Source organism: Eschrichtius robustus, chromosome 20 (genome assembly GCF_028021215.1).
Source record: "Eschrichtius robustus isolate mEscRob2 chromosome 20, mEscRob2.pri, whole genome shotgun sequence".
NCBI lineage: Eukaryota > Metazoa > Chordata > Mammalia > Artiodactyla > Eschrichtiidae > Eschrichtius > Eschrichtius robustus.
The window spans coordinates 23,864,792-23,874,524 of NC_090843.1; the positions used below are offsets into that span (position 1 = coordinate 23,864,792).

Genomic DNA, 9,733 nt, shown 5'->3' on the forward strand with positions numbered 1-9,733 from the left:
ACTGCAGTGGTGCTTTAGTTTCCTCCCCACATGAAACCCAAGTCAGCTTCACAATAGAGATAACCATCAGGCCTGTCTCTTACCCTCTCTTTTATATTATGGACATAAGCCTCCCACAGACCAAGAATTATTTTGCTGACTGGCTGCTTACCATGTTTGATACTCACCTAAAAGAACTCTAGAGAACATTGCCAGACCAGGTAGATCAAAGTGATTTCCCACTCATCTGGAACTGATTAGCAAGAAGTCACGTAGTAACTTCATGTCAGTGGACTAACCATAGCAGACGTGATCACTAAGCTTTCTCTAAGACAGGCTGCTTTGGCTTGTCTTTTCACTTTTTATTTATTATTATTATGAGGTTTCAGAATTTTCTTTGCAATGTGTCGAATTTAAGTATGCTTTTTATTAGTCAGTGACTTTATGACATATATCTTTTAGGACGAATTTCTGAGCATCATATACACAGTTCACATACCTCCTCAGTGTGACACTTACATGATTTGTTTATGGTTTATGGGGCTTAATTATTTTGAATTAATGGGCTAGGGACATGGGAAGAAATGTGAAATTAATGAATTGATGATATCACTATCCCAGTTTTTAGTGACATTTAACATTATCAGATTTCTGGATTAGCTGAAGAAATGAATTTAGCTAAAAATGTAATTTGTTCTTTAACATTTTGATAACTCAATATTATGACATCATCTCTAATGCCTTTATTTTTTTTTATTTATTTATTTTATTTATTTTTGGCCGCATCGGGTCTTCATTGCTATGCGCGGGCTTTCTCTAGTTGCGATGAGCAGGGGACTACTCTTCGTTGCGGTGCACGGGCTTCTCACTGCGGCGGCTTCTCTTGTTGTGGATCACAGGCTCTAGGCACGCAGGCTTCAGTAGTTGTGGCACGCGGGCTCAGTAGTTGTGGCTTGTGGGCTCTAGAGCGCAGGCTCAGTAGTTGTGGTGCACGGGCTTACTTGCTACGCGGCATGTGGGATCTTCCCGGACCGGGGATCGAACCCATGGCCCCTGCATTGGCAGGTGGATTCTTTTTTTTTTTTTTTTTAATTTATTTATTTATTTTTGGCTGTGTTGGGTCTTCGCTTCCGTGCGAGGGCTTTCTCCAGTTGCGGCAAGCGGGGGCCACTCTTCATCGCGGTGCGCAGGCCTCTCACCGTCGCGGCCTCTCTTGCTGTGGAGCACAGGCTCCAGACGCGCAGGCTCAGCAATCGTGGCTCACGGGCCCAGGTGCTCCGCGGCATGCGGGATCCTCCCAGACCAGAGCCCGAACCCGTGTGCCCTGCATTGGCAGGCAGACTCTCAACCACTGCGCCACCAGGGAAGCCCTGGCAGGTGGATTCTTAACCACTGCGCCACCAGGCAAGTCCCTCTAATGCCTTTAAGTTGTCCTTTGGGCATAGAAAAGAAAAGAACTAGGGACTCACAGTCCCTTATTAGAAATCCTAGAGACCAAATGTGTTTTGGAATTTAGAATTTTTTGGATTTTAGAAAAGAAGTACAGAGTGTGTAGCATATATTATGTAACTCCCCTTGCAGACTCTGCAGCATTTTTTGAAGCAAAATATGTATAAATAGTTACATTTAATGGGCCAAATAAAGATTATAAATAGTATCACCAGGTGAGGTCTGATTTTGTTGCCAAAGTTTTGCCAAAAAAAACTTTGAATTTTGGAATTGAGGATAAGGAATTGTAGTGCTTTGTGAATGAAGAAGCAGTCTTCATTGTAAGGACACTGTTCCTTTTATTTTTTTCACATTACTCAGCAAATAATTTATTAGAAATTTTTCCACAAAACTTTACTTACCAAAATAAGAAAGAAGTTGGGGTCCAGGAACCTAAGTCATCCATTGCATGCAGATTTATATCAGTCAGATAGGCCACAAAACCTTTTATTTGTTTTTGTCTACAGATTATTATATTCTGGCTCTGTTGTTTCATCTTATGGCTCTTTGGTCTTTTTGTACCTAAAATCATCCATCAGTGTGTTCATTGGTAGGGCTTATTTTTTACAGAACTAGACAGTTGATTGGCTTTCTCTAGTTGCGGCGAGCAGGGGACTACTCTTCGTTGTGGTGCGCGGGTTCTAGCCTATTTTTTAATTAGCTGTGTTCATGCTGCAAAGGGATAACTATTAACTAGTGCTTCTGAAAAATAAGGGTGATGTTCTGTCGAGGGAATCATATAGACTGTTGTGTGCGCATGATCTGTCCAATCTGAAAAGCCTTCTTTTCCTCAAGGCTTAGTAATTCTAGAGCAGGAAAACCAGCACTAATTTCTGTACCATCTTCAGGGGCTATTGTAAGTAGTAGAGAGTTGGAGATTCTCCTTGCACTTTTACCTCCAAGTGTGTAGTACATTAGACTTTTTCGTCTAAATGAATGCTGCAAGTGATTTTGGTTTGGCAGTTGAGAGTTGAATGTGTACTCATAGGAGCTTGGTTTCCAGATCATTTTACATAAGAATACTGTCTAACTTAGATTTGTCTTTTAGTTCTGATTTTGCAAAGGATAATTTCTGATTGCTCTTGCCTGAGTCATTTGTAAACTCTGGAAGAAAACAGATATAATTTATAGTCACAAAGATATGTAAGTATCCTTCAGCTTTCAATCAAATTAATGCAGTATGCTTGGTTGTTCAGTATTTGCAAAGCTTATTTTTTTGTTGTTGGTAAAAGCATTGTGTAAGTCTTTGAAAGCTTATGTGTGCTTATGAAACCGTAACCAAAGGGTGTTTCAAAAGAAATTAGATTGCTGAAGAACTTGCAGGCAACAAACATTTAAATTTTAGAACTGCTTTTCAGAATAAGAATTATAATTGTTTTCTAAAAGAGTGAATTATAAACCAAAAGTTAGGGGAGCACATTTCATATCAGTAAAATCCTGCCACTCGTATAATTCATTAATTAAACTGTTTGATTTCTCCCTGAAGGACAGTGTTTGTTTGGGCTTATATGGGCAGTGAAATGCCTACAAGTAGGGTTTTAAAACCCTCTCTGCTGGGCTTCCCTGGTGGTGCAGTGGTTGAGAACCTGCCTGCTAATGATGCCGCGGAGCAACTAGGCCCGTGAGCCACAATCACTGAGCCTGCATGTCTGGAGCCTGTGCTCCGCAACAAGAGAGGCCGCGATAATGCGAGGCCCGCACACCGCGATGAAGAGTGGCCCCCACTTGCCGCAACTAGAGAAAGCCCTCGCACAGAAACGAAGACCCAATACAGCAATAAATAAATAAATAAATGAATAAATGAATAAACAAACAAACAAACAAACCCAAAGTTTAAAAAAAAAAAAAGACTTAAGAGAGATAATGGACTGAAAACTACCTTCAAAAAAAAAGTATAAAGCTCTCTTCAGGTAACATCATTTAAAAAAAAAAAAAAAACCCCCTCTGCCATTGGATTGTCAGTCCCCCTCAAACTAAAATTTTTTGGAAGGTAATTAGTCAGCTATTCTCCACACTCGATGCTCTCTGTAGTTCATTTTGCTTTGTTTTAAATTGATTAGAGAGTCAGGAACCAGGATTACCAGACTCTGAGAGACTAGAAATAATCTCCCCCATCATCCACTCCCCAACACGCGCGCGCGCGCGCACACACACACACACACACACACACACACACACACACACACACACACACACACACACACACACACACACACCTTGTTTTCAGAACTACAAACCTTGCATAGTTGGTTCTCTTTTCAGAGTGTCCTATGCAGCACAACCTTTCCTAGTTATGATGCAGTTTTCTTACCACACGTGTAAGTAAAAGCTTACTTTAGTTTAACTTGATATTTAGAGAGGAAGATGCCATTTGGGAAGAAGCCTGTCAGTTTGTCGAGCCTGCCCATGACAGGTGGGGTACGGAGGAGCTTCTCTGGTGGCGAAGAGTTGACTCCTCCTCCATATCGAACCCTTCCAGCACAGACTGCCCCGGAGGCCTTCCCACCTCCCCGCACTAGCCGAGAGTTCAATCCCAGCCTCAAAACAGGTAATTGGTCACATCAGCACCTCAGGTACCGCAGAGGGTCAAAGTCTGGGTTAGGGTGGTGGGAGACAGAAGCATGGTCTGGCATGACAGATGCTGACATTAAATTTTTCTTTTTCTTTCAACTAAAAAATTCATTTTCATTAGTCTTTGGTAGTCACTTCACTAAAATGAGTAATCAGGGAAGGATTTTTATTTTGTTACAAGCCACTTCTGAGCTTCAAATTCGGGTAAAGCTGTGATTTCAGTTTATGGAATTGTGAGACAACTTGTACTGTTTCATGGTTTCGTTAAAATGGTTGAACATTTTGCATTGCAGAATTCTACGTGACTTGACCTGAGGGAGAAATATGCCATAAGGGAGCAATCTGATTAATCAGATCCAAAAATGAGGCTTTGTTCATAGCATTCCATAGCGTCTCATTCAGTAGACAGGATGTGTTTTGTATTCCTGTGTGATTTTGGTTCTGGTAGTAACATTTACCACAATCTTAGTTGAATAACATGGATTTGGAAATATAATACCTGTATAATTTTGGTATTGAATTAGAGTGAAATTTATTTCTATAATTTCATGTTTATATATGTACAGTGATTAAGTAAGTAAATGACATTTAATTTGAATTGAATTGGTTAGGCTAAGCTGGTAGAGTATAAGGAAGACTGCCCTTTGTAATTGCTAAGAACAAACATGTTACCGTAGAATGTCAGAGGCTTCACTTGCATATGGTGAATCTTAGACATGAGTACAGATCAAATAGCCCCAAAGCTGAAGTTGTATCTACCTTGGCATATGTTATGCCATATCCTAACTATTGCTTTTAAACAATTGTTTACCTAATTTGCAGTCTTTAAAATGCCTTTTATATGTTGAAAACCATGATGGTTCTTAGCTCCTAGCTCTATTTTCTTCTCATTCCTCTGTTTGCTAATATTTTTGCACATGAAGTTGTCATCAGCCGTTTTTTTCCCATTTTAAAATGTGTTCTTTAGCTTTTGCCTTCTTAAAGAGTGTATTAGGTGATCTTGATCCTTCCTAGTCTGTTTCTCTGAAGATCACTCATATCTTTATATCTAGAGAAAATTACTATACCTCTTTTGTATAAGAAATGGATTAGGACTGAAAATACAAGTTTATCTGCTCTTTTATGGAAATACCTTCAAATGTCTAAAGAGCCTTTCAACTTCTTTTCTTGTCTTTGTAACTTTTTTCTTTTTGTACTTGTTATTATGAAAGTTTTCTGTAACCTAAGTAATTAACTATAGATATTGTGAGCTCTGAATATGCTTGAACTTTTATTGCATTTTAGATGTATTTTCTTTAAACATTAGACTGATTTTGAAGGCGTGTGTCACGTTTTGTGAGAGAACTTGACTTTTAGGATTGGCAAAACCCAGGAACTTGGAGTAGGCATACAGGATGGAACCTACAAGGCCTCCTAAGTGACTTCCCTTTCCACTAGTGTCTATTGTGTGTGTCTTCTGAGCTAGGGGCACATCTTGTGGGATTTAGTGTGATTTTACTATGGTGAAACTATGTAGGGACTATGTTGCTGTCTTAACTCTCTGAAAGCTACGGTTTGTTTAGCTATTGAGGGAATTTATTATTTATGGACTTCTAACTAGGAGAATGTGATTTCTGTTAGATTGTCTTCTGAAATGTTAGTGATTTAAGTCAGCAAAGTACTTCTTTTTAAAAACAGAGCCAAGAAAATGCATTTGTGTAGAAAGTGACATCAGCCACAGGATCTATTTTATTTCATCCATCATTCATTGAGAATAAGGCCTGTAAAGGAGAAATGATTAGTGTGAAGATACCAGACAGGCTTTATTTTAGGTTCCTTGAAAACACTGAAACTTTGCATTAGAACATTACACATCTGAGTGACTGTTTCACCTTTATCTTGAGTTACTTTTTTTTAAGAACATTGTTTCCATATTTTAACATGAGTAGAAGCATAATCCAGAACTTTGTTGTTAATAATAAGTGCAAATGGTTTCAGGATGTGCTTTAGAATTTCAATTTACTTTTCTTACATTTAAAAAAAAACAAAAAGCATCTGTTTGAATGGAACATGTTTGGTCTTGAAGCACCGTAATTCTTTTCTCATTCATTTAGCCATCTGATCATCATATAACAAGATATTGTTTTAATCAACCTTTTATTGTGGGTACTGCACCTTTAATGAAATTTGGGGTTTTTTTCCTTTTCCATGTGTTTATTTTCATGGTATTGTTCAAATGTCCTTAACAATGCATGTTGGTTTGATTTGAAGGATAACTGTTATAGGTTTGATATCCTCTATAAAAGCATGTTTATCATATTAACTAATTTTTTTAAAGGATTTTTTAAAGAAAGCAAGCACAGTCATGTTTGCTTTACCTTTCAGCAGTCTGATTGGTATGTGTTTTGCTATTATTGTAGGCATAGGGTATTCACTTTTCAGTCTTTGGGCTATTAAATTTTTTAACACCATTACCAAAACAAGTACCAAAGTAAAATAAAATGAATTAGCGTTATTTCAAAAGATTATTCTTTTTTTTTTTTTTTTTAATTTTATTTATTTTTGGCTGTGTTGGGTCTTCGTTGCTGCACGCGGGCTTCTCATTGCAGTGGCTTCTCTTGTAGCGGAGCATAGGCTCTAGTCACGCGGGCTCAGTAGTTGTGGCTCACAGGCTCTAGAGCACAGGCTCAGTAGTTGTGGCGCATGGGCTTAGTTGCTCCGCGGCATGTGGGATCTTCCCGGACCTGGGCTCGAACCCGTGTCCCAGGCATTGGCAGGCGGATTCTTAACCACTGCGCCACCAGGGAAGCCCCAAAAGATTATTCTTTAAATTACTAAATAAGATGTCAAAGACCATTATTTTTGAAACTAATCTTTTGTAACTAAAATCAAGACACGAAGTATTTTTCTATCACTATTTGACTTTAAAAGTAGCCATTTTAATATTGTTCCACATGGTGTTACTGTTTCATGAAACTTAGTTGGCTTACTACTCATCTAAATACTCTTTGAGTCCTAATTCTTCTCATAAATTGACCTTTTTCCCCCTGTATAAGCAGTTCCCAATTTACATTCCATATATATCTTCATCCTCTCACTCCAATTGTTATGAAAAGAGCCATTAAAAAAAGAAACAAAAAAATTTCACCTTTCCTTTGGAGACAGTCCCTGAAGAAGAACCCTCCTGTCACTAAAAATTATGACTAGCATGACTTCAGTGGCTACCAAGAAACCTAAACCCCACTGAAAATACTGGAAACTGAAAAACAGTTGTCCATAAAAATAAAGACCTATTGGAACATGACCTGTTCATAAATTGAGGACTGCCTATACTGTTGTTTGTTTTAATTAAAAAAGAAGTCTTCAGATAAGAACTCAGACAGGTAGTACTACTGTTACGTGATCCCATTGGTAATGTTAGCTGTTTTTGTTTTTGTTTTCTTTTTTGGCCGCACTGCACAGCTTGCAGGATCTTAGTTCCCCGATCTGGGATTGAACCCGTGCCCTCGGCATTGAAAGTGCAGAGTCCTAACCACTGGACCACCAGGGAATTCCCAAAGTTAGCTGTTTTTTATACCAAGGATTTTCACGTTGCTGATGTCAATCAATTTTTATTTTACCTAAAATGATTACTTAAGTTTTTCTTGATTTTAGTTTTAATACAGGTGTTTAATATTATCAGATTTATATCTTTTTTATGAAGGGAGTCTTTAGATACTCCTTGGAGATAATAACATATTAAAGTCATTTGTTGTGTTACTTATTATTCAGCACTATCCAAGAAATATGCCGTTTATGTAGACATTGACATAAAAGTGAGTACTTAATCATGAGAAAAATTCTAATCATTCTAGTCAAATTAGTGATCAGTATTACCTTCAACATTTCATTGACAGTGTCCATTTTTGCAGTGTCCAATTTGCAGTATTGTTCCATTTTGGAACTCTTCTTAACTACGAATATACTTTGAAAATTAAAATTAATCAAATGCTCTTCCTTCGGGGGGGTTAGTTTTAAGAGTTATTGAAGACATGAAGAAGTCCTATTAACTGTGAAGCTGGTGGAACATGAAGCAATCTGAATATTCTAGAAAGACTTAATAACATCTTGTACATTTATTTCTTGCAGTGACTACATTGCAGCTGAAGGAGGAGTTGATGGATGGAGAGGATTATAATTTCCTCCAAGGAGCATCTGATCAGGAAAGCAATGGCTCTGCCAACTTCTACATCAAACAAGAGCCCTGAGGTTGCTCAGAAACTGAGGGTGGGAGGGAAAGAATTTTACACAGGACTGATTTATAATCAATCCAGCTGTACAGCGGGGCTATTCTACTGGGACATTTTGCTAAACATAGAAAATTTCAGTTCCAGATTTTTCAAGTGGGTAGGGAAACTATTTTAGCTGTGGGGGGAAATTTTTCAATTTATAAAGATGGACAATTTTTGTGTTGTATTTGAAGCTTTTGAAAGAATTTTGTAATATTTTCCAAGTTTGGATTTATGTGCATTGTTAACAAGAACTGAAATTCTAACTTTTTTGGTAAGATTAAAGTTTAGGTAGCAGGATTGAAGGAAATGATTTAAGAAGGATATAGTTGTAAATGCAAATGAACTGTCATTACAAGTGAACCTTTTTGGTACCTGTTGGGAGATTTTGGGATTTTGGAAGTTAGGCCAGTCACATCTCCAGCTTCCTCTGCTGCAGAATATGCAACTGAACATCCCCCCCATCCCCGCCCCATGGAGAGCGCATCACCACATAGATCACGGAAGGGTAATTAATTCTGCTTGTTGGCATTTTATTGCAGCCCATTTTAAATATTTGTACAGAAATGTTTTTCATTCTGTGAAAATTTCTTTGGAGTTCTGTATGAAACTGGAAGAACTCTGGATACTTTTATATGTTCTCTTTTAATTAGAAAATGAGTAAAATTATCCTAACACTAAAGTGTTAAACTGGAATGGTTGACAAGATATACAAGATCTCAGTCTACATGTTGAGGGGTTGGGGAAAATGCAATATTGTCCTAAGTTTATTTTATTTTCCTTACTAAAAAATACCCCACAAAAGGGATTCTCATCAGTTCTCTGCCATTTCTCTCCATCTGTGAGATAATACTTGGTATAACCACACCCCAAAACACATGTTCTGTATTACCAGGAGAATCAAATTAACAGTTGTTTAAAGCCAAGATAAGTTTAGATTTCAAAATCATTCCAGCTCTGCTTTTAACTATCCTGGATTTGTTAGAAAACTAATTTGAAAGAGAATTTAATTTTCTTAAAATTCCATATATATATATATATAATTAGTATGAATTGTCTTTAACTCTATTCAGAATTAATTTTAACAATAATAACGGATTTGGACCATTTTGAACATTCCCTATTTTAAAATTCACATGGCTTCCTTTGAAAAAAGGATATAAGGGTAAATTGGTGAAAGGTTTGCTCTCTGCATTTTTTGACTTTCTGAGTTGTGACTGAATGAGAGAGCTTTAGCATTTACCAGTGAGGTTCATAAACTAAACTCTCAGGAATTACTTGCATCTGTTCTAGAAGTGCTTCTGGGTCTTAGCCTGGCCTCTTCAGAGTGGTAATATTGACCATCTCCTCTGGAATATAGGTAGGGCTAATTAGAAATTAATCAAAATGATTAACCTCTACAGTCCTTCAGCCTATGGAATGCTTTAAAAAATGTTAATGGAAAGCCC

The 9,733-nt window shown here is 37.6% G+C and overlaps 1 protein-coding gene across 9 annotated transcripts in view; it reads left to right on the forward strand.

The window, feature by feature from the left end:
- MBTD1 (mbt domain containing 1) overlaps positions 1-9,280 on the forward strand; it is a 66,508-nt gene extending 57,228 nt beyond the window's left edge. For all 9 annotated transcript variants that reach the window (XM_068531344.1, XM_068531345.1, XM_068531343.1 and 6 more), the window contains one exon: positions 8,146-9,280. In XM_068531344.1, the coding sequence (XP_068387445.1) occupies positions 8,146-8,264 (119 nt within the window). In that variant the 3' untranslated portion in view covers positions 8,265-9,280. The remainder of the gene's footprint in view (positions 1-8,145) is intronic.
- The last annotated feature ends 453 nt before the right edge of the window (positions 9,281-9,733 follow it).